Source organism: Parasteatoda tepidariorum, chromosome 2 (genome assembly GCF_982258835.1).
Source record: "Parasteatoda tepidariorum strain Cologne lab strain chromosome 2, Ptep-v5.0, whole genome shotgun sequence".
Taxonomy (NCBI): Eukaryota; Metazoa; Arthropoda; class Arachnida; order Araneae; family Theridiidae; genus Parasteatoda; species Parasteatoda tepidariorum.
The window spans coordinates 40,274,742-40,297,143 of NC_141756.1; the positions used below are offsets into that span (position 1 = coordinate 40,274,742).

Below are 22,402 nucleotides of genomic sequence, written 5' to 3' on the forward strand. Positions count from 1 at the left end.
AAATAGTTATTTTAAAAATAGTTTATTATTAAAAATAGTTAGGCGATTATTATTAAAAATAGTTTTCAGTTTCATCTGGCAATCAAAATAAGAAAGTGATGCTTTTAATCCTGTTTTAAATGTGTAAATAATCTCGATATAACAATTATAACTACTCGATATGAGAATATATATTGCAATTATAATATCATAAAATTATAACTTTTCTTACTTTAATACTCGCATAATAAAACAAGGAAATATTTTTTCGCAGTGTCCAACAATATGCAATTCCTACAAGTTACCCTAATGGGCCAATGCCACAGTCACATCTCCACATGGAGCACGCGCAACACCAACAACAGCAACATCTCCACCAAGTTCCTCAACACCACAACATGGGCATTCACCCACACCATCCATCTGTGCACCCACAGCATCATCACCAGCAACTTCTACCGCCTTCACCTATGCTGGCTCTGCAGCTTGGAGGACCTAGACATCAGAGGCCCGGGTCAGTGGGATCATCACCACCCGGCTCTAATCACACATCTCCCGGTCTTGAAACTAGTGAGGATAGCGATGATAGCGGACATTTGTCTCAAGTAAGTAGTTATTATGCTTGAATCAATCAAAATTAGGAATGAAAGTTTAAAAAAAAATCATAAACAGAGCCTAAATTGCTTCTTTAAAATAGACATAATATTTACAATGGGTGTTGTTGGGAGCCACCTTGTAGAGGAGAGAAGGCCTCTGCACGGAAGAATTTTGTAGTCAGGCTTAACAAGCATAAACTGCGCAGTGAGTGAAAAATAATAAAGATGTCACAACTTTCGAACTACTAAGGGATTGGATTTCTCGTTAATGTAACCCGTGCGAGGATTTTCTTACTTCTCGAAGGTATTGGATTGCTCAAGGAATAGAGCATTCGCCTCCCAATGAGGTGACCCAAGTTCGAATTCCAATAATTGGCTAGTTGATAGGAATTCTGCTCCCGGTTCGCACCGACTACAGTGCTGATGTAAAACATCCTCAGTGGTAGACGAATTATGGGTTAGAATCACTTTGCCGTCTTTCTAGCCGTTTAACGCAAATTCGGGTTAGTTCCATCAAAAAGTTCTCCACGAAGACTAGTTTGTTTCAATGCTTGATCCAGGAGTTCTCTTATCTTCTGGGTTAGGCTCAAAAGGCTACGGAGTTGAAAATTGATAGTCGTAAACTCAGAATCGGGTCTGTTGCTCAACACCGATTTTACAACAAGTAGCTTTTGGAGAAGGGGTGACTCACGGGATACGGGCGCTCGAAACTAAATCCAGGTTTGAATTCCTGTGATGTTTTGCTGATAAAATTCTGTTCCCGAATCGAACCCATTACAATACTGACGTAAAATATCCTGGGGGGGTAAACGGATCATGGGTTAGCTAAATTTCTTACCACGAGGCTTACCAAGGGAGATTTTCGTGATCTTCTTCGCTATGTAGAGTTAGTTCCACCAAAAGCATCATAGGTTTGAACAATGCACGATGAGTTTGATTAAAAATCAGATGGCTACGGAATTGAACATCGATAGTTGTAAGTTCAAAACTATGTAAGCTGTTCAAAAAAATAAAATAAAATTAAACGATAATTGCTTGATTATTGTTCCAAGCTGTTCGATTTCACCACTATTTTCTATCCTGCACAAAAGTAGGAATGTCATACAATTTGGTTTTGGTCTCATTTAATCTAGAATCTGAGTTTTATTCCAACGGATTTAGAGTGAAAATTACATCAAAGCAATACCTAACAATGTTTAAGCTTGTGATTCTTTCCCTGTAAATAAATTCAAGATGGAGAATCCATCTTAGGTGAAAAGGCAAACATACTACAAATATTGATACTGAGCTGAACTCAAAACTTATAAAATAATTTTTCTATTTCCTAAATATATTCGTACAGAATTCTTTTTCTTAATACCGGTAATATGCATTTTTTTCCCTCACAAAAAAATTAAAGAGCAAACGCTGCAATTAATTTTTAAAATCTATTTTTATTTTAAAATAAGAAAAATATAATTTTACATCCATAAATATAAAAACATAAAGTATTTATCTTCAATCTGTGTCAAGTGAAATTTACTTCATATTTTAATTACAATATCCAACTGCATAAAAATCTTTTTATCTCCAGCTAAGGATACCGTCGTAACAGAATTACGATAATTTCCGAAACGCAATTTTAAAATCGATTTGATACATCATATCAAACAAAACGCTTAAAATCGTTATCGGCTCTGCAACAGATGCCGGCTTCAACTCACTGATATGATCGATAGCTGCGAAATACAAACGGATTTCACCAAAATCTATTTTCCTCCCCGAAATAGTTCTGAAATTGAGCCAGCTTTAGACCTTACCTAAGAATTGAAAAGAAGTTAAAAACTTTTCGCAATAAATAGTGGCCTTGGTCTATAAGTGTTGTATTTTATGACATAATTATTTTTCTCAATAACAATGAAATAATTATTTAGTTCTCTTTTGTTTTCGTATAAAAAAAATTCCTTTTTATGAGCAGATAATTTTCAACTAAGGGAATTGTTTGTGGTGTTTATTTAGCAATTAGTTCTCAATAAAAACGTTTTAGTGTACGAAATTAAAACTGAAGGATTTTATTTCGAAAACTGAGTGTGAGAAATAGTTATGAAATATCAGCTGTCGTTTTTTTGATCTAGATTTTTCAGAAGAAATTAGTATAACAAATCAATAAAAACATAATGATGGTGATCAAGAAATGTATTTACCATGACGTTAATGTGATTGCATGGTCGTAAAAAAGAGTTTAGTCATAAAACATTTTATATGGCGATTACTTTTTATTTACCTGAGAAAGAAAAGTTCTCATTTACATTTAATTAACTTTGATTTTTCATTCAAATTGCTTTATTGTAGTTTTTTTTTTTACTAATAGTTTTTGTATCTCGATATGTTTTTCCAAATGTGATAATTACTTAATGTTAGTTAATTCGATAAATGACTTAAAATACTCTGTTAGCTCTAAAATTTGTTTTGCAAAGTGTTATTGTCTTAGAAATATTAAATTTTTTTTCTTATAATCTTGCAGTGGATTTCAAATAGTTATTTTTTCAACAAATCTGCAATATATATAACGTTTATTTTTTTAAGAAACTAAAACTTTCAAATATCAGTAGAGTCATTTAAAAATTTAAATAAATGGAAATTTTTCTAACTAAAGAATACCTTAACTTAAGAATTAGAAAATCATTCAAAATTACTTTAATCCGTTTGTCAGAAATATAATAAGAATACCTAGTTTTTCAGAGGTTGAGAAGTTAGTCAACTAAATTTTAAAATAAGTTAAAAATTCAGATTTTAGACAGAGGAATTTTTTTTTTTCTTCTTTGGTCTCTTTCGCTTTTTTTTCCGTGTTGAATTTGTTCCACCTGAAACACTGTATCTAATCTTTTTGTAATAGTATCTATTTGATTGAGAACATCAACTCTTAATAAGATCCTCAGCTGCATCAGTTATCCGCGAAGAAAAGGATTTATCATTCTACATTGTTGTGCTGCCATCTATGATTTAAACGAGCAACTTAAAACTTAGTCCTTTTTCTTAAAAGTATTCAATTTTCTTTTATAGAAGTTAACTTATTTAGGGAGAATTATTGTTGTTTTCAACTGAGATTGATTTTTATTTTTAGTATTTATTTCATTATTTTTCTTATTTATGAAACTTGAATACATTTTTATAATTATATTAAACTGAAACTGTTTTTATCATTTAATTCAACTTATAAAAACTTTAAATATTTTCACTTATTCCAGTAGTGTTTGAATAATTGAAAGGAAAATATTTTACTAACCACTTACTAAATTAGTAAAAAAAATAACATTTTATGAAGTTTGTCATCAGATAATTTGACCTATAGGGTAAATAGTAATCTGCGAAGTCCTTTCCGAGATTTCTAAAATTAAAATATTGTATTTCCATTGTTATTAATAGAAACTTTTTCTGAACGAAAGGATAAAATTATATTCGAAAAGTATATTTCAAAAGTGGAGAAAATAAAATTGGTTTTGTTATGCTTTGTTATTCAAGAAATTTTAATTCATATCTTTTATTTGTTGTTCTTTTTATAACAAGGCATGCTCAAAAATTAAGATGTTTTTATTTTTTTAAAATTTATTTATACTTTTAAGTTAGATTGTGTTTCAAATAGAAATTTTCTGATTGTTAGAAATTAAATTCGATTTGTTCATGTTAGATTTTATAATTGAAACGGGAATAATATGGTTTATTCTAAACTGAAAGTGTACACCAATTTTATTTAGAATTATATTGCTTTAAATTCTTTTTGTGTAAAAGTAACAATGCATATCCTTGTATAAATTTTCAAAACCTATTTTTGCCTAAAAATTAATTTTAAAAAAAAATCTCTTTTTTATGGTGTAAAGAAAAAGTAATGATTAATTTGACAATTTTAGTCTGAAAAATATATATATTTAAAACATAATCAGGGTGCGTAGCGTTTTTAAAAAGTGCTTAAAGGTGCTTATTTTTGATTTATGTTTTTAAAAAGCCCTTAATGGTGCTTTTTTTTATTCGGGGTTTATAAAAAGTGCTTAATTTTCTATCTTTTAAAATGAAAGTTTTCTTTGCCGCTTCGATTGTCGTTCTAATTTACGAAAAAAAAAAAACTAATTTCTATTTACTATTTTCTCTGCAATATTTATCAGAAACTAGTTATTTTATCATGATTATGTGAAATTATTGAAAATGTTTTTTTATTTTTTTGATTCTATGTTTATAAATTAAAAGCTTTAAACGATAGACAAAAATAATTTTTATTGCTGTACAGATCCTAACTATGATTTTTTTTTTTTGAAAGTGATGAAAAATATTTTTGAGTGCTTAAAAAGTACTTAAAAGGTGCTTATTTTTTGTTGAAAAATCTGGCTACGTACCCTGATAATTATTTGCATGAATGTCTAATTCTTCTAATCATATTGTACTACTCTTATAATCATATTGTACTGTTTTTAATCATGTAAAAAAGAAGCGATTTAAAAAATAGGGGTTTAAAATTATTGAACTGTATATGTTTTGATCATTAAAGAATTTCTTTCCATTTTTTATTCTAACAGTTGATGTGTGGAATGAAACGGCCTTCACCAGAACCAGTTGAAAGGCCCCCAAGTGTAGGGAAACCCATCAAGAAACCCAAAGTACAGAAGAAAAAGAAGAAGAGGGACCCCAACGAACCCCAAAAGTAGGTGTCATCATAGAATTCAGTCTTTTGCTTAGTTTTGTTTTATTTAATTAATTAATTTATTTATTTTTCGCAATGCTTAATATTTTCGATATTATGTATGAAAATGATTGGTATATAATGAAAACGACTGGTCTTTAGAACTGATATTGTGATCATAATGATGCAGTTAATTTAATTTGTCTTAACAATTACTGCTGATAATTTTTGGAGCATAAAAATATAGGCAATATCAATTATATCCTTCTATTAAAGTGTAAAATCATGCCTTTTTATCATGCATTATGGATATAATGTGAAAATGCTTAGTATTTTTAGACATGTGTGAAATCATTAGTATTAGCAATTTTTCTTTAACTAATTTTTTTTGTAAAAATAGTTGCGTCTTTTTGTTTTACTCTAGTTTATATTGCGATTTAAATGAGATACTTATTGTAATTTTAGCGTTGTTTTCCATTTAAACTTTTTGGAAGTAGGCAATCTACTTATCTATATTGTCTACGTTGATGGACAACATGTTAGAACGTTTTGCCCTTTAGTTTTTTTGTTTCCATAATCTTATTTTACATATTTTATAATTTTTATTTCTAAAAGTGTTTATACCTATAGAAATATATCTATATTGTTAAAAACTAAAGATAGAAGAGATACAAGAATTTTTCTTCTTCTTACATATACAATTTAGAATCTGAAATCCACTCCATTCAAATAAAATTTAAAAATTGCGACAAGCAGCAGGCGAAATTCCGACAGTAAATTTTGTCGATTTAAAATGCAATTATAGATATTTATTATATAAATGCATAAGGCTCATTTAATTACGTCATTAGTATGAAACACTCCTACAATTTTTCGATATCAACCAGTTTACAAAAGAATGAAGTAATCTTCTCTAAATAACACAAAGATAAATTTCTATTTCAAAAAAACAATTTATGTAAATGAATTCCAATTGAAACGCTCACAGCATTAACGAAACAATCAAATATACACTTTTTTTTCTTCATCCCATTCAGCTCTGCTTCATACATCAAATTTCGACCGTAAGAAAAGGAAAGCAAAAACTTTTTTATTTCTACTTTTTCACGAACGTATCCAAAAAGGAAACTCAAATATAGATATATACATTTCATATCTAACGATAAATGAAATAAGAAAACGATAAAAAAAATAAAAAGAAACCTTATGAAAAATGAGCCATCACCATAGTCCAAGCAATAGATCATAGATTACATACAACAAACACGCTTTTACCTCTACTACCAGCATCCCCCTTTTTTTTACTATCTTTTTTTCCCATTCCAGTTTGCACTGACAGCCTTCATTCTTCAAAATAAAAATTTCCTACACCCCCCTTCCATTCTTATCTCTCTTTTTCATGCCTAATGTACTTTTTTTAATATATATATATATATATATATATATATATATATATATATATATATATATATATATATATATATATATATATATAATTCCTTATATATCTTTATATCGTTTATTCGTGAGATATGGCTCTAAGAATAAAATGAGATACTGTATGGAATGTTAGGTATGAAGTAAAAATAAAAAAAAGTTCAAAAGTATATATAGGTATAATGGTTCAAATAGTGCCATGAACTATTGGGGTTGTCACATTTATGAGACATATGTCCTATAAGATCGTGAGGAATGTTAGAAGGGGTATATGAACCCTTTTTGTCTTATAGTTTTCGAGAGAATCATGAGGAAGAAAATGTATTTTAAGGAGGGCTTGTCTTTGGTTAAAAAAAAAAAATGATAGTATGTATCTTGTTAGTGTGGTTTGATCATGAAAGGATTTTGTGGAGTAGGGGATTTGGAAATACCTCTTAGCTTCAATTTTGTGTTACGGTTTTATTTTCCCCTCTGTTTTATTTGTAATCTCATTATTTGATTACATATTATGAGTTAAAATCATTACCGAAAAAAAAATGTTTGTCCATTCCTTTTTGTTTTTCTTTTTTTAGTTTACATTTCTTGAAATAAATTCACGATGGATTAAAAAGTTATTAACTAAAAAATGATTTCAATATTGGAGATTAAAATACCAAAATTAAGATTCAAACATGTAATCTAAACTGTAAAAAATTCCGGATCAAGTTACGGCACTCAGGGTGTCGATACATTTTACCGTAAAATCCATTTTTATTGGAACACGTTTCGCAGAGAAATATCTGATTTACCGTAATCTTTACAATAATAATTAGCATGAAACCACTGAATCACTCTAAATAAATATTACTGTAAAATTTACGGTAAAATATTTTATTAATTTACTGTTAAATAGTTTTTACGGTTAAGTGGATTTTACGGATGATGCACCCAAAGTACCGGCATTTATACCGTAATTTGACCCGGAATATTTTACAGTATATAGCTATTTATGAAATTAACTCCATTAAACTTGATGTTGATAGTTTTTTTTTTATCAGGACTAAAATCATTACATACTCTAGTTTTTTTTCCTCTTTTATTTACATGAACTTTATTATTTTTCATGACATTATCATTTTCTTATTATTATGACTTTTATTTTGACTATATTATTATCTCTACTTAATTATTCGCTTTCAATTTTATTATTATCTTTATCTTTACATGAACTGTATTATTCTTTTTTTGTAATAAACATTTCATAAATATTTATTGTTTTTAAAATTATGATACTCCATTAAATTGAGTACAGTTAAATTTTGTTTTAAAAAAGCTAGTGATAACTCTTTTTAATTGGCAGTTAATAATAGTATGTTATAAGAAATTAAACGTTGTGTAAATTGCGAAAGGAATAAAAAATTTTCTGGGAAAATTATGGTTTTTATTTTATAACTAAAATAAAAATATTTTTGCACATTAGAAACTACTGATTGATAAGATATTAAAAACTGCGATAAAGATATTATAACTATTATAGGTTCATGTTATAATGTTTATAATTTATCAAAGACATTGTTTGACTACAATGAGAAAAAAAAGTTATATATTTCACCTATATTGCTCAATTGTTATTATTTGCAGTAATAAATATCTCCTTTTATTTGGTGCATATGTTGGTAATAAAGTTTAAAAAAACTGTATTATTGTAACGTCATGAATTGCACCAAGAAAATCTTTATGCTTTAAACTTTTCTGCAATTACTAAATTAAAATTACAAATTTAAATCTATGGATGTTGTTTGAAATAAAATGGATTTTAGTTAGTTTCTGCATAATGTTAATAAATCTATACATTTTTCCGCGCGCTATTTATTTATTTACTTAGGTATATTTATTTATTTATTTTTCCGTTTTGAATTAATAATAATTCATAATTTTTCGCGACTTATATATTTTTTTAAAATTAAAAATAAGAAAAATAATTCTTTCTTAAAATAAAAATATAACAGCAATATTGATTTTTCCTAAGCAAAAATTTTGAATTATATTAGTACAAATATTTATAATATTACTAGTAATGTTTAATGTAAAAATATGATTTTTAAAATTAATGAGACATTTGGTTATACGCAAATCTATATATTTTTTTAATGTTTTCATTACTGAGAGCACAGCTTTTATAATAATAATAAAAAAAATCACAAAATTTAGATAAAGTTTATTTTTGTCAGAAAAGTTTCTATAACATTATCATCACAAGTCTACGAGTTTCACCCAATGCAAGATATCTATACCAAGTATATTAAATTATCTTAAGTGAAAAATAGTAAATAAGTAAATAGAAAAATAAATGTAAGACTAACTCTGTCTGTATCTGAAAGAAAATTTACTACAAAAATAACGAAAGCAATTTAACCAATGAAAGTTCACCAAAAGACACACACAAAAAAAAGGGAAAAACGAGGGAGAAATTTAGAAAAGAAAGGATATAAAAACTGTAGACAACAGCATCAAGAGAAACTGATTATTTTCCTTAATTGCTGCTCAACTTGAAACGTAAGTGGAAAGAGAAGTAGGGTTGTCACTTTTATTTTCCACCCAATATACGATTCACCGCCAAAATTGGCTCACTTGATAAAGTACATAACCGTATGTTGTTTTTCCCGTCGTACTTAACGTGGAAACTTCGTCGTAATCGATAAATGCAAGATTTTTTTATAGTTTGAAATTGGATTTTTTCTTCTTCTCAAAAATACCAATTACTTTTCTGTCTACATTAATTGTACCATTAGTTTGTAAATTATTTGTTTTAATTAGATTAACTGCTCTCCTATAATTTATTTGATAGTTAAAATTTTCGTTAACTAAAATGTTAACAACTTGGTGCTTTAGTTTCTCTATTTTCCATTGCAACTCTTTCAAATCTATTGATGATAAAAACTGCTTTCTTTTTCAAATAGATATATTGATTTTCTTTTTTAAATGAATACAATAACGTATTTAGAATAAGTTTTCTGTTTTATCTGAAAACTGCAAGAAAACCGTCAAAATAATCAGTTTTTTTTTCTTCAAAATAATGTTGTATAATGACTTTATAAATGATCTAAACTTATAATAAAAGATTTACTTTTTAAAATAAAGCAAAGTAATCAATTATAAATTAAGGAACCCTAGAGAAAAATAAAACAACTGAAAGATGCATGAAATAAAATCAATTTTGAGAGTCAAGAAATTAAGCAATTAAAATTAAGGTATCAAAACATAAATAGATAAAAAGTAATTATAGCTATTAAAAATAAATAAAGTAATTAAAAATATCATAATTAAAAGACTAAGAAAAATACCAATCAATAAAATATCAATATCATAAATTCATGTAAAGTATTGGTCAGCTACAAAAAAGTAGAACTGCATTTTATTTACTTCTAAACTACAGACCATTATAATTTTCTCCAAATTCCTACTCCAGATAGTGTCGGATATTTATCAGATTTTTCTTTTTCTTATTACACCACATTTTGCTACCCCTACAAAAATATGTAATGTCTAAAAGAGTATTAAAACCATTATCCTAAAAATATTAAATAATAATAATTCAGCATTAATTCATAACGTAATAAGTTGCACAGTTTCTGTAAAAATAAAACAAATATTGAAAACAAAAACTATTCACTTTACGTAAATCTAATTATGAATTTAAGATTTCGAAGTAAATTTCTTTTCTATGGCAATTAGCAACTTCTACTTTCATCATTTAAAATTACGTAACAGTGTAATATCCATAACTACATGATGTAATGTATCCAAAAGCTTAATAAAAATGTCGATGAAGACAAATAGGAAATCGCCAAAAGTGGCGATTAAATTTTGGAAATATCATCCGAGCGACTTGCTGCGCAACAGAACAGATGTCGTACCAGAACGAGGAAACTCTGGCCATTACAAAGATTACATTTGTCTTTACGGCCCTGCAAAGACCATAAACATGGGCCGCCTCGAAGGTACCCCCGGTCCCCATAAACATACGGGGGAAAACTACTCCAGACCCACCCCACACTATTGGCCCAGTACGAACAAGTCTTGTCGGTTTTAATGGCTGCTATAAAATGACATTACTTGGCGAGCTTTCATAAAAGCCGAGTGATTTACCGCCCTTGCTTCACTTTTGAATATTGGATTTTTGCGATGTGACTTGACTTTATTTTTATATATATTTCTATCTCGTTTCACATTCTTTTAAAAAGGGAAAAAGCCCTTCCATTTCAAACGACCATCTTTCCCCTGTTTAGGGATTTTTGATTGCAAAACCCTTCCTACACCCCTTTTCCAGTATATTTCGAGTAAAAATTTTAAAGCTTTACAATCTATCATATTCGAACTCCTGGTATAATTTACCATTTATTCAGAATAGTAACAGGTAAAACGAACCATATCTTTATCTTTATAAGTTGATGATGTGGTGTATTGCGACGAAATATAATCACTTTCAAAAATTTACCTAATTTTTTTTTTTAACTCTCAATTTTGGAATTAGCTGGAAAAAATCACTTTAATTGTTTAGCTTCTTATTTGAACATATATTTGATAACCATAAATAAATGTTGTCCATATTATAAATTTAAGATATTAATTAATTTCTTATGCTAAAACTTATCGCTTTTAGAATTTTCTACTTATGAAAAAGACAAGGAGGATCTTTTTTAAGTATTAGAACAATTTGCGGAGGGGAGGAAATTTTAGAGAAACTAATCGGCATTTATGCTTCTTCATAGATGAATACCAAATAATAAATAAATCTAATTTTGGAAGGACAACGAATGGAACTATGACAAATTATTCACGCGTAGAAAATAAATAGTTATGAATTAATCTGTATTATTAATTTAAAGTTATTATATTCAAAGATTTAGCTCTTTTAGAAATGGCTAGAAAAAACCAGTTTAATTAGTTGTATGCATGTTATAGTTATAAAAAAGTTAAATAAAATAGAAACAATAATAAATAATCTCAACATAGAATAAAAAAATATAACTTTTTGTCTATGTGCCAGTATTTAAGAAAACAGTGTCACTTCACAACTGCGAAATTTTTTATGGTGATGATGGATATCAACTCCAGTTTATACATCCCTTAGCCCTATTTTAAAACTTTTATTTTAGTTTCTTTGTAATGTATTTTTTAATTTACATATCTTTAAAATTAGCACTAAGACTTTTGAACACTCAGATTAACATATTTATGCTTTTATTTATTTATTAGCATGTTTTTGAAGTTAATAATTCTACATGCATCAATTTTTTAGATTGCAGCTCGAATTGAATTACGATGGTTTTCCAAATGTTATTTTTTCTCGCATTTTTTAATATTAATTTCTTTTTAATTTCAATACTCTTTACGGAGAATCTCGTTATGCAAACAATTTTTTTTAATGTTACGGACACTCGTATTGTAAAAATATGTTAAGTGTCCGATATTTCAATTTTTTTTAATGTTACGGAGAGCAGCACACTGTTAAACATTTCTCGGAAAAAATGGTTAAATAGCAATTTATTTAATTGTTATTTTACCATATTCTCACGAAATAGTCAAATAACCATAAATAAGATGGTATTTAAACAGTCAATTGTGAGAAAAACCGTTTATTAACTACTTTCACCCAATACGTTTAAACAACCAGAATTTTTTGCGCACCAACTAGGCCCACTTAATGACGCCTCTTAGTTTTCTGCCGTTGGGTATATATTGTAGTCGAGAAGGCTGAACTGTCAATCTCATGATCGACGGAACGGGGGTTCGAGTCTCAGCGTTGATATCACAATATTTCCTCCATTTCCTTCAATACACGAAGAGTTTTCAGTGTCCTGCGCTCTCCATGACAATTACCTAACGAAAAGCCTAGCTCCAAAGTCCAGTTAAATTTATTTTTTACGGTTTTGAAACCCTGCTAGTTATAAATGGTTAAAAAAACGGTTAGTTTTATATTCATGGTTTTATTACTATATTATTTGTAAACGGTTTTAAAACCATAAAGGTAAAAAATGCTCTTTACCGCAGACTTTACGGTTAATTGAATAGACAGACTGCTGTCGGTTACTTTATCATAATTTTGGAATAAAAATTCTAAAAAACTGGTCAAAGGCAGTATTGAACTATTGCATGTTTTCCATGATAAGTTATCTTTTCAGTCAGATATTCAGTCACATATTATTGAAAATGTTAACTAAATAACTGGGTGATATTTCATTTATTTTCAAATAGGTATAATGAACTTCTACAATCACTCAATTGCAACTTTTATTAAATATATATTTAATAATTATTGATTTTTTTTTAAGATTTATACTTAAAAAAATAAAAAATTGTGCAAATGATTGTAAGTGAATTAATTTCTCTTTTTTGCTCTCAATTTTAGACCGGTATCTGCTTATGCACTTTTCTTCCGTGATACTCAAGCTGCAATTAAGGGTCAAAACCCGAATGCAAGTTTTGGGGAAGTGTCGAAAATTGTCGCTTCGATGTGGGATGGACTTGATATTGATCATAAAAACGTAAGTACAACTATAGTTCTCTAATTAAAAATGTTTTTCTAAGATTATTTTAATATTACGTAGTTAAGTTTCTTATGTTTATCACTATCATCGGAAGAAAACTGCTCAAAATATTTCTATAAATGGAGGTGTTTCATAATGACTGGTATGAATATATATATTTAGAATCCTTGACGAAAGGAAATCTGAAAAGTGCACATATAAGAAATTGCAAATTAATATGAAGAATAAAATGGCGCAACCCCAGTAATTACTACCTAAATGGTTAAAACTACAAAAAAAAAAAAAAAAAAAAAAAAAAAAAAAAAAAAAACATTTTAGTGAAATTTGAAAGCAACTTATCAATTCTTCTCTGCAATCCAGCATGTTTTGATCTTTCTTAGATCTTATCAGATCTTATCTTAGTTCTTTATTATCTTAGTTCTTAGATCTTATCTCAGATCTTATCTTAGATCTTATCTGTCTTAGATCTTAGAACGATATCGTTATAGATACCGATATCTTTTTTATTTTTTCCTCCCTTAAATAGTAATTAGTGACCTTATTTTATTGTTCATGATTTTTTTTACTTTAATTTTTAACGAGGATTCTGAAATATGTAATAATGGCAACCATTACGGAACTCCCTGAGATAGTTCAGTAGTTTTATATCAATATTGAGTACAATATTGCAGCGAGATTGCACTCGCTGCAATAAAATTATACTCGCTTCTAACTATTTCTAAACATTAAGTAAATATAGAAAAGTAAAATAGTTTTTTAAAAATAAGGGAAAAAAATTTCAAGAACAAATAAAGCTAATGATAGTTTGTTTATCATTCATGAAATGAATTATTTTCAGTAATATAAAAACATAAGATAAATACTTTTTCATTACTACGAATTCCAAAAAGTTTGTAATGAAAATTATAATCTTAGTTTTTTTTCGTTGCGAGCTAAAATATTTCTGTATATATCTGCAATGTAAGTTGCCCTACATTAAAAATTTGTAAAATGCTATAAAAAAACAGAATACATTAGGAATAAATAGCAGTAAATAAACCTTCTACTTAATAGTTTTTAAAAAAATCTTTCAATTCATGTTCTAGTTAAAATTAGTTTTATTACTTATTCTCTCTTAGCTTATGAAGTTAAGTAAAAAACTATAAGAAGCAGAAAGAAAAAAAATTGAGTTTTGTCAAGATGATGAAATTTAATTTATTTAAAAATTAATTACATCATATATTTTACATTTTGACTCATTTTTCATTGTGGAGCTCAAATTGAATTTGAACTTAAAAGTTGAAATAAAACACTATTTATAAAGTTCAAATAAAACACTATTTATGATCGACTAATTGTATTACTTTTTTTTAAAAAATTTACGAAAATAGTATGATTCACAGATTTAAAGCATAAATTGACATAGTTCGTTTTTATTATTATCATTGTGTTTAACTTTCCTGTTAGCAAAGAAAAGTATAACGTAAAAATTTGAGACAACTAAATTTAAGTATTTGATATTTTTAATATATTTTTGACGTGGGGATCAAAATTATATGTAAATCAAAAAGTTCAAAGAAATCGATTTTTTTAAAAATTATTTTTTGATTGATCAGGTGATTTTTCTTAAGGTCACAAAATATAAATAGTTGAGATATTTAAAATAAAAACAAAAAGTAAATAGGGCTGTTTTTATTTACCAGTATTTTCATGGATAAAGTCTGCAAGTGGATTTTCTTCTTTTTTGCAGTATGAATTTTTTGTTCTAATAAAAGCATTCCAAAACTCATTACATCTTTAAGTATTAATAATTTTGTTCCATAAGCAATATTTCTTCAAAATAAGTAATTATTTTTTTCTTTCATTTTCAAATGATTTGAGCAACTCTGATTATGACAAAATTAAATGACAAAATATCTCGCAATCTTTGCAATGTACTAATCATACATAAAGGAACAACTACTACAAACAAAACTGGAAAGCGAAAAAAAAAAAAGAAAAGAGAAAAGCAATTATTCTCTTTGAAAATTCAAAGTATTTAGTAATACAAAAGCTCAAAACAATTGAACTAAGTTCATTCAAGTCCAAAATGGGTGCAGGGAAGCAATTCTCTTCCATTTGAAGAATCAGTTCTGCTTTTAAAAAAGATGCGGAAAATATAGATTCAATCCAACTAATTACTGAGTAAATAATTATTGAACAATTCCCCTTTCTGTAGAAAGAGATGATTATAATAACAATAATCTACATTTGGGATAATTAGAACAATGCAAACTTCAATTTTCTGATTATATGAGGGGGATGGGTGGAGTTATTGGGGGTGGAGGGAGAAGAGCAGCCTGCAACAAATCATTTCCAAGCAAATCTGAAATTTGTTTAATTTGTAGAGGAGCGTTCCAGTTACTACATTAATTAGGTTTATTGTTTCCGGTTTATATCTGGGTTGGAGTTTGTTGAGCAAACAATCGCACGTGAATGTAAACAAACATGATTTGTAACTGGTTGTTACGCCTTAGCTATCTTTGCCGGAATATTGGAGAACTTGATACACTATCGGTTACTTATCGCCTTATTTGGCGACAAACAAGGAACATACTATTGGACATTTTTTCTTCAAAATTTAAAATTTTTAACTATGCTCATTTCGGAAATTATATGGATCTTGAGCCGTGGTGGCTCAGAGGATTGCCTCTCATTTGCCTTCCAATGAGGTGAACCGGTTTCGAATACCGGTAATGCCTGGAATTCCGCAGCCGGCTCGCACCGACCACAGTGCGGACATAAAATATCCTCAGTGGCAGACGGATCATGGGTTAAGGTCCCCTTATTGTAAGGATAATCGTATGAAGTTTTCGCGGTATTCCTCTCCATGCAACGAAAATGCGGGTTTGTTCCCTCAAAAAAGTCCTCCTCGAAGGCAAATTTCTCCCAATACTTGATCAAAGAGTTCCCTTGTCTTTTGGATCGGGTTCTAAATTACAAGGTTACGGAGTTGAATAGTAATTGTAAACCCTAAATGGCTGTTCAACGACGTTTATAAAATAAATGCTTTTTAATTAACATGAAAGAAATAAAAACAGTAAGGAATTTGCGTATGAAATTCTTTTCAAATATTTTGATATGGAAACAATATTTGTTTCGAAACATAGTTTCAAACTAGCTTAAAAAGTTAAATTTTTGTTTTGTTTCTGCAAGCATAATAAATTTACTTTTAAAAGATATCACTTTTAAGAATCGATCTGAATAACATCGACCCTGTGCCAAATCGAACTTTTATTTATTTAAATTCTTCATGTTTTGTAATATGACAGAAAAACGCATTTTTGTTTTTTACTTTGAATAGTGCAAATCTACGTTCAGTGCACATTTAATATATAAATTTATTTGTTCGATGTACTAAGTCACTTCAATAAATGTTTATTAATTTTTTTTAAAAATACTTTTATATTTAATTTTTTAACATTTCGCAATTCTATTTTATGTAACTATTTTTTAACTGTTCATTCTAATTAAAGCAAGAGCATTCTAATTAAATTCCCCACTTATATCCAGCTTTAAATGTAATTAAATACTGTGGAGGAATTGTTCCTTTACAATTTGAGTTAAATACTTTTGTTAATAAGTTTCCTAATTTTGTAGGGGGGAAAATAGAGTGCAACGCAATATAAAAATTTAAAACACATTTTCTTTTACTTTATTTTTTGTATTTTATGTTCTTTTTTTTAAACTTAAAACAATCATGATATTACTACAGACTAGCGATTTTAATATTAATAGGATATGACTAACTATGATTTAACATCATTAATGATGTAAAGCTGTTTAAAAGTTGTGTTTAAAATATACATTCACGCACACTACCATGCAATTTTTTCATGGATTTCTAAATTTTTTTTTAAAATTTTAATATTTGAACAATTATCATTCTGCCATTTAGGTGTTTTTACATTTAACACATATCCGCTCGACATTATTTGCACCGAATGCCGGCATTTTTGAATAATTATTTATTGCAATATACAAATGATAATTATTTCTTGCAATATACAAATGATGAATTTTCGTTATGCTATCGGATGCGTTTTAAAACTGCTATATTATTTACATTTTCGTTACAGAACATCGCCAAAATGTGAGCCAATGGAAGCCAAAAAATCGCAGTAACCCTTTTCATCTTCCTTCTCATTCTCTTTATTAGAATGGGTTGGATGGATCTCTCTCTGAAGCTTCGCATGTGTCAATATAATTAAAATACCTTCAAAATAAATTATTGGACATTAATTTAAATTGATTACCTAGCCACGAATTGATGATAAACTTCAAACTCCAAATCATCTCTTCTCCCCCCGTTTTGAAAGCTTTACGATTTCCTTCCAGACTTAAACATAGATCACTTTCTCTTTTCCCTTGCATCTAATCTTGGCAAGGCTTTATAAGAGCCCCCCAGAATGAATATATTTATTGTTAGAGGCGGGCCCTTATCACCAACCTACACTGCAGCCGCGTTGTTGCAGTGAATGTGAAAAATGAGTCATTTTCAAGATGATTTGGGTTAGAGGGAGAAGAGGTTTTTAAGTGCGTTTATTTTCCATTTTAGCTCTTTTAAATTAAGGAAATTGAGTAGATGGCTTTACGGTAAACAGATTTAATATGGCTCTTTACCTAATCACGGAAGATGAGTTATAACTGAAAGCGGACAAACATTTAAATTCCGTGAGAAATTTTTAATGGAATAGATTTACCTCCCGGGAATAATAAATATTAAAATAATTATTGAGGTTTGCGATTGATATTAAATTTTATGGCTTATTGCAGTTTTATTTAATCCTTTTAGATGCCTTAACAAACTCTGCATGGATGCGTTTTTGAAATATTTGAAAATTGAATTGAATGAGCTTTCTGATTTTCGATAAATGATAAGGCGTGACTTCAATGATAAGACATGATCGATGCTCTTTCTTTAATCCATATGAATTCGCCATATTAATGAGTTCATTTAAATTTGTTTACGTCTTACATAAAGTCACACTTTAGATTCATCTATACACTTTTAAAAATTCCGGAGGAAAGTACTGGCAATCAGGGTTCCGGTACTTTTTACCGTTAAGTTAATTTTTACCGTAGCATGGTACTGAACAAAAAATCCGTAATGATTACAGTAATAATTACCGTGAAATCACTGAATCAGTAATTAAATAAATACCATTGTAAAAATTTCGGTATAATATTTTAAGGTAAAAATGGATTTTGAACTTAAAAACAGATGATGGACTTAAAGTGCCGATACTTTTTACCTTAATTTGATCCGGAATTTTTTACCGTGTACCTTACAAATATTGTAAATTTAACTCCAGAGATATTTGCATAACTTAGTCGTTCTGTGGTTGTACTCCATTGACTTTGTAATATGAAACCGATCTTCTCTTAACTTATTATAAGTTAATGTTACATAAATAAATTTTTGCACTACAGTACAAACTGCGACCTAGAATTAATCAATTTCTAAATCCAAATAATTTTTAATTAAAATATTTTCAACTTAGTAAGTATTAACTAATGTAATTATCAACTAAAACAAAAGTAGAGAATTTCGAACTTAGTAGAATCAATCAAATGACACAAGTAGGTTAGTCAAAAACAATAAGAGTACATTTATTCATAATAAGTTTTTTGAATTTTTGTCCTTTTAGTTAAGTAACAAAATGTCCAATTTCTTTTCAATTTATGGCCAAGATATTATTTATATGTTACCAATTATTCATGTCAATGTATTTTGTGAGGACATACTAAAAACTATATACTTCAAAGTAAAATTTTATAAAGATATTTTATTTATAATTAATGGTAAAAATGAACGTAAAACCTAATGATTATTAATTTAGGTATACAAAAAGAAAACTGAAGCAGCCAAGAAAGAATATTTGAAAGCACTTGCAGCTTATAGAGCAAGTCTTGTTTCCAAGGTAAATATTATCTCGCTTTCATTTTCTAACTAATTGTTTTGCTGTTAAATTTAATTATATTGAGTGTAAGAATTAAAATGATTTAGAATTTTAAGGAAGAACTTCCAAACAAAATGACATTTCTGATCTATGGTTATTAGCTTCAAATTTGCAACTTAAAAATTTTGTACCACTTTTTTGAATAAGTTTTGATTTAGAATTTAAATTTAAGTTATTAATTTAGTTATTAATTAAAATGTTTAATTATATTCATCCCCCGTTTATGTGTGTTTTAGTTCGAAATTGTAACATTATAAGTGAACAGCAATGAAAAAAAAAGCAAATGTTGAATGAAGTCACTCAAAATAGTTATAAATTACTATGGCTAAATAACTGTTAAAAACAGATGACTAAATTCCTGTGAGCGTTTAGTGTTATTAATTAGTTTACTGTATCATTTTCTTTATGAAATGAATATGAATCAGTATCGATTATTGCATATTACAGTGTGTTTACAAAATACATATTTCTTATATTAATACATTGCTACCAAATTGAAACTTGAACTTGAACTTAATTTTTTATGATTGAAATAAGCCTTTCATAAATTGTATCGCAATTTTTCTTTAAAAACAATAAATTATTTCCTACAATTGTTTAACAATAATTTTGATCAATCATTTAAAAAAAAACTTGTTTTTATTACTATAAGCAAACTTTCGTACGCTTTAATTAGACTGACATTTCATAACAATTTTTGTATTTTAAAACTTATATTTCTTAGACAGGAAAGAGAAAATATTTTTTTAAATCATACATTTTTAAATGATATAAATTTCGCTTTTTGTTTCCACCTGTTTCAATAAAATCTGTGTCTTGTGTTCAAAAAATGCTTATTTTCTTTTTATGTTTTTTCTTTTCAATCTTTTGTGAGTAGTTTTGTTCTTATAAAAAAATCATTAAGTGTATGAATGTTTGAGAGCGGATGTTAGAATGCATGTTTTGGTATAAGGATCTCTTCTGTTTTGTGAAATGTTGGTAAGTACTTTTTTTTAACTTAAATTTCAGTCAAATGTTTATATATATGACAAGAAATTTTAATTTTTCTTCTTTTAACTGCAACAACTGGAGTACTTATTATAAACTCAAATGTTTGTTTTCTTTAAAATAATACACCAGATAAAAATCCGAACAAAGAACTGTATACGATTTATTTTGAAATAAACATAATTAATTTAAGAAATTCAAAGTCTATTCTGTAATTTCGACTGCTATGGATAATGCTTAAGTTCCACTTCTCTAATTCTATTGAAGCTGTGTTTAGACCATTTTAGTTTCGAGGAATTCGATATTGCAATTAGTGATATTTCATTAAAATTGATGAGGTAGTCTTATTAAATTAAGTACCAAATACTATTCTTGGTATTCAGTAATGACATTAAATCCATTTAATGCAGTTAATTGTTAATGCGAATATGGTCGTAAAATCAGTAAATATTTATGAACTTAAGCTTAATGGTTAGTTAATTTTATTTAATCTTATTTACAAACTAAAATAAGTTTTTATGTGTTGTTGGATTTTTAACTGTGTTATATGAAATTTTGAAAATGTTGGCGAAAATAATCGTTAAAAATAAAATGAGCAAATGCTATTTTATAAAGCTAAAACAATTAACAAAAATCTAAAAGGTAAAAAGTGCTTGAAAAATAAGGTAAATGGTATACAGCAGAACAATAGGTTATTAACTTTTTTCTTTTTGCATTAAATACTTTTCCGGCTAACGCAGATTATGTAATGATTTTTTTTTAACAAAAATGTAAGTTTGAAATAATTCAATAAAGTAAATTCGAAATAATTCAAATTCGAGTTTCACATTCAGTTCTAACAATTGCAATTTTTTAATCTTATTATCCTTTTTGCGTGCGAAAACGTTTCATCCGTTATGTTTGTTATTAAATGTTCGTGCTATCTGGAAAACAACGCTGAAAATATTTAAAAAAAAAAAAAAAAACAGTTAAATTTGAAATATTTCTTTTCGATTTATTTTGCATATTTAGATGCAAAATATAATATTCTTGCATTTTATATTTTAAGTTAAATAAAAAGTTACATATTGGCTAGAAGAATTTTGATTTTTTTTAAACATATTTTTCTGATTATTCAGTACCGTTGAGAAGAAAATATTAAATGTTCCTTGTAATATGAAAATTCCCATCACATTTGGCTAATTTTATAGGCTTGTTTTAACCTGAAGTTATTAAATTTTTACATGTATCTGAGTATTCCCTACCAAAGATTTTTGCTAAAGAGTATAGTCCCCTAGTGTGTAGGTCTCTAAAAAGTAAATGTCCAAAGTTTATTAAATATTAGAAAGCATTAGATGAAATTTTTATAATTGTGCAACCACTTTAGTAATAGGACAATCCTGAACTTGTAATGTAGAACTGCACTATGAGTAGTCCTTTGAAAATGTTTGATTAAATGTGAAATGTATGATAATTTGCAGGCTGCGAATGATCAGTCGGATAATATTTATGGGACTGGCTCTACTCCAACATCTATGTCTTCAGCCATGAACTCAATGCCTGGCCAAGCGTTATCGCCGTTGCAGAAAAAATCACCACTTTTGACTTCTCTTATGGAGGGAAATCCGGTTTCAAATCTGCAGAACATGTCAAACTCTCAGTCTCTCATCATGGGGCAGGTAAGGGAATCTACTTTCATCATTAAACATTAATCAAACATTGTTGTTAATGAAATAATTTTAGTGTAGGCAAAATCTTGTTAGGTAAACTAAAATGAACGAAGTTTCATTGTATAATATTATATTGCGCGGTTATATTGTCTTACGAAATTTAATAGATCCCATATATCAATCACCTTAAATTCTTGTAAATTTTAATCCAAGCGCTTCAGAACCTAAAAAAATTCAGGAAACAAGGAGAGCCCAAAAACAAACTTATTTTCGTGGAAGATACATGCCTGCCAACATTTAATCATTTCGAGGATGATTTTTCCCTGTGGTAGCAAAGTGAAATCTAAATTACAATATTAGGCAGAAACATATGCTGCACTTTGAACAAGCGTAGACTGGCTTCAACATAAGTATTACATTTTAATCTATATGCTTAATTTTTTTAAAAATAGAGTGATGGTCAGAAATATTGTAAATTATGTTTATAAATGCAAGGAATATATAGTAAGTATACATTTTACTACCACTTTAAATATAGAAATGAAATTTTACGCCAAATGCGTAAAAGTTGGCAGGTATGAAGATATTTTTA

The 22,402-nt window shown here is 27.8% G+C and overlaps 1 protein-coding gene across 3 annotated transcripts in view; it reads left to right on the plus strand.

Moving 5' to 3' along the window:
- Positions 1-22,402, plus strand: part of LOC107437091 (uncharacterized) — a 209,611-nt gene that overhangs the window by 180,507 nt on the left and 6,702 nt on the right. For all 3 annotated transcript variants that reach the window (XM_016048981.4, XM_016048980.5, XM_087157235.1), the window contains exons 5-9: positions 254-584; positions 5,123-5,247; positions 13,055-13,190; positions 19,055-19,135; positions 21,622-21,819. In XM_016048981.4, the coding sequence (XP_015904467.3) occupies positions 254-584; positions 5,123-5,247; positions 13,055-13,190; positions 19,055-19,135; positions 21,622-21,819 (871 nt within the window). The remainder of the gene's footprint in view (positions 1-253; positions 585-5,122; positions 5,248-13,054; positions 13,191-19,054; positions 19,136-21,621; positions 21,820-22,402) is intronic.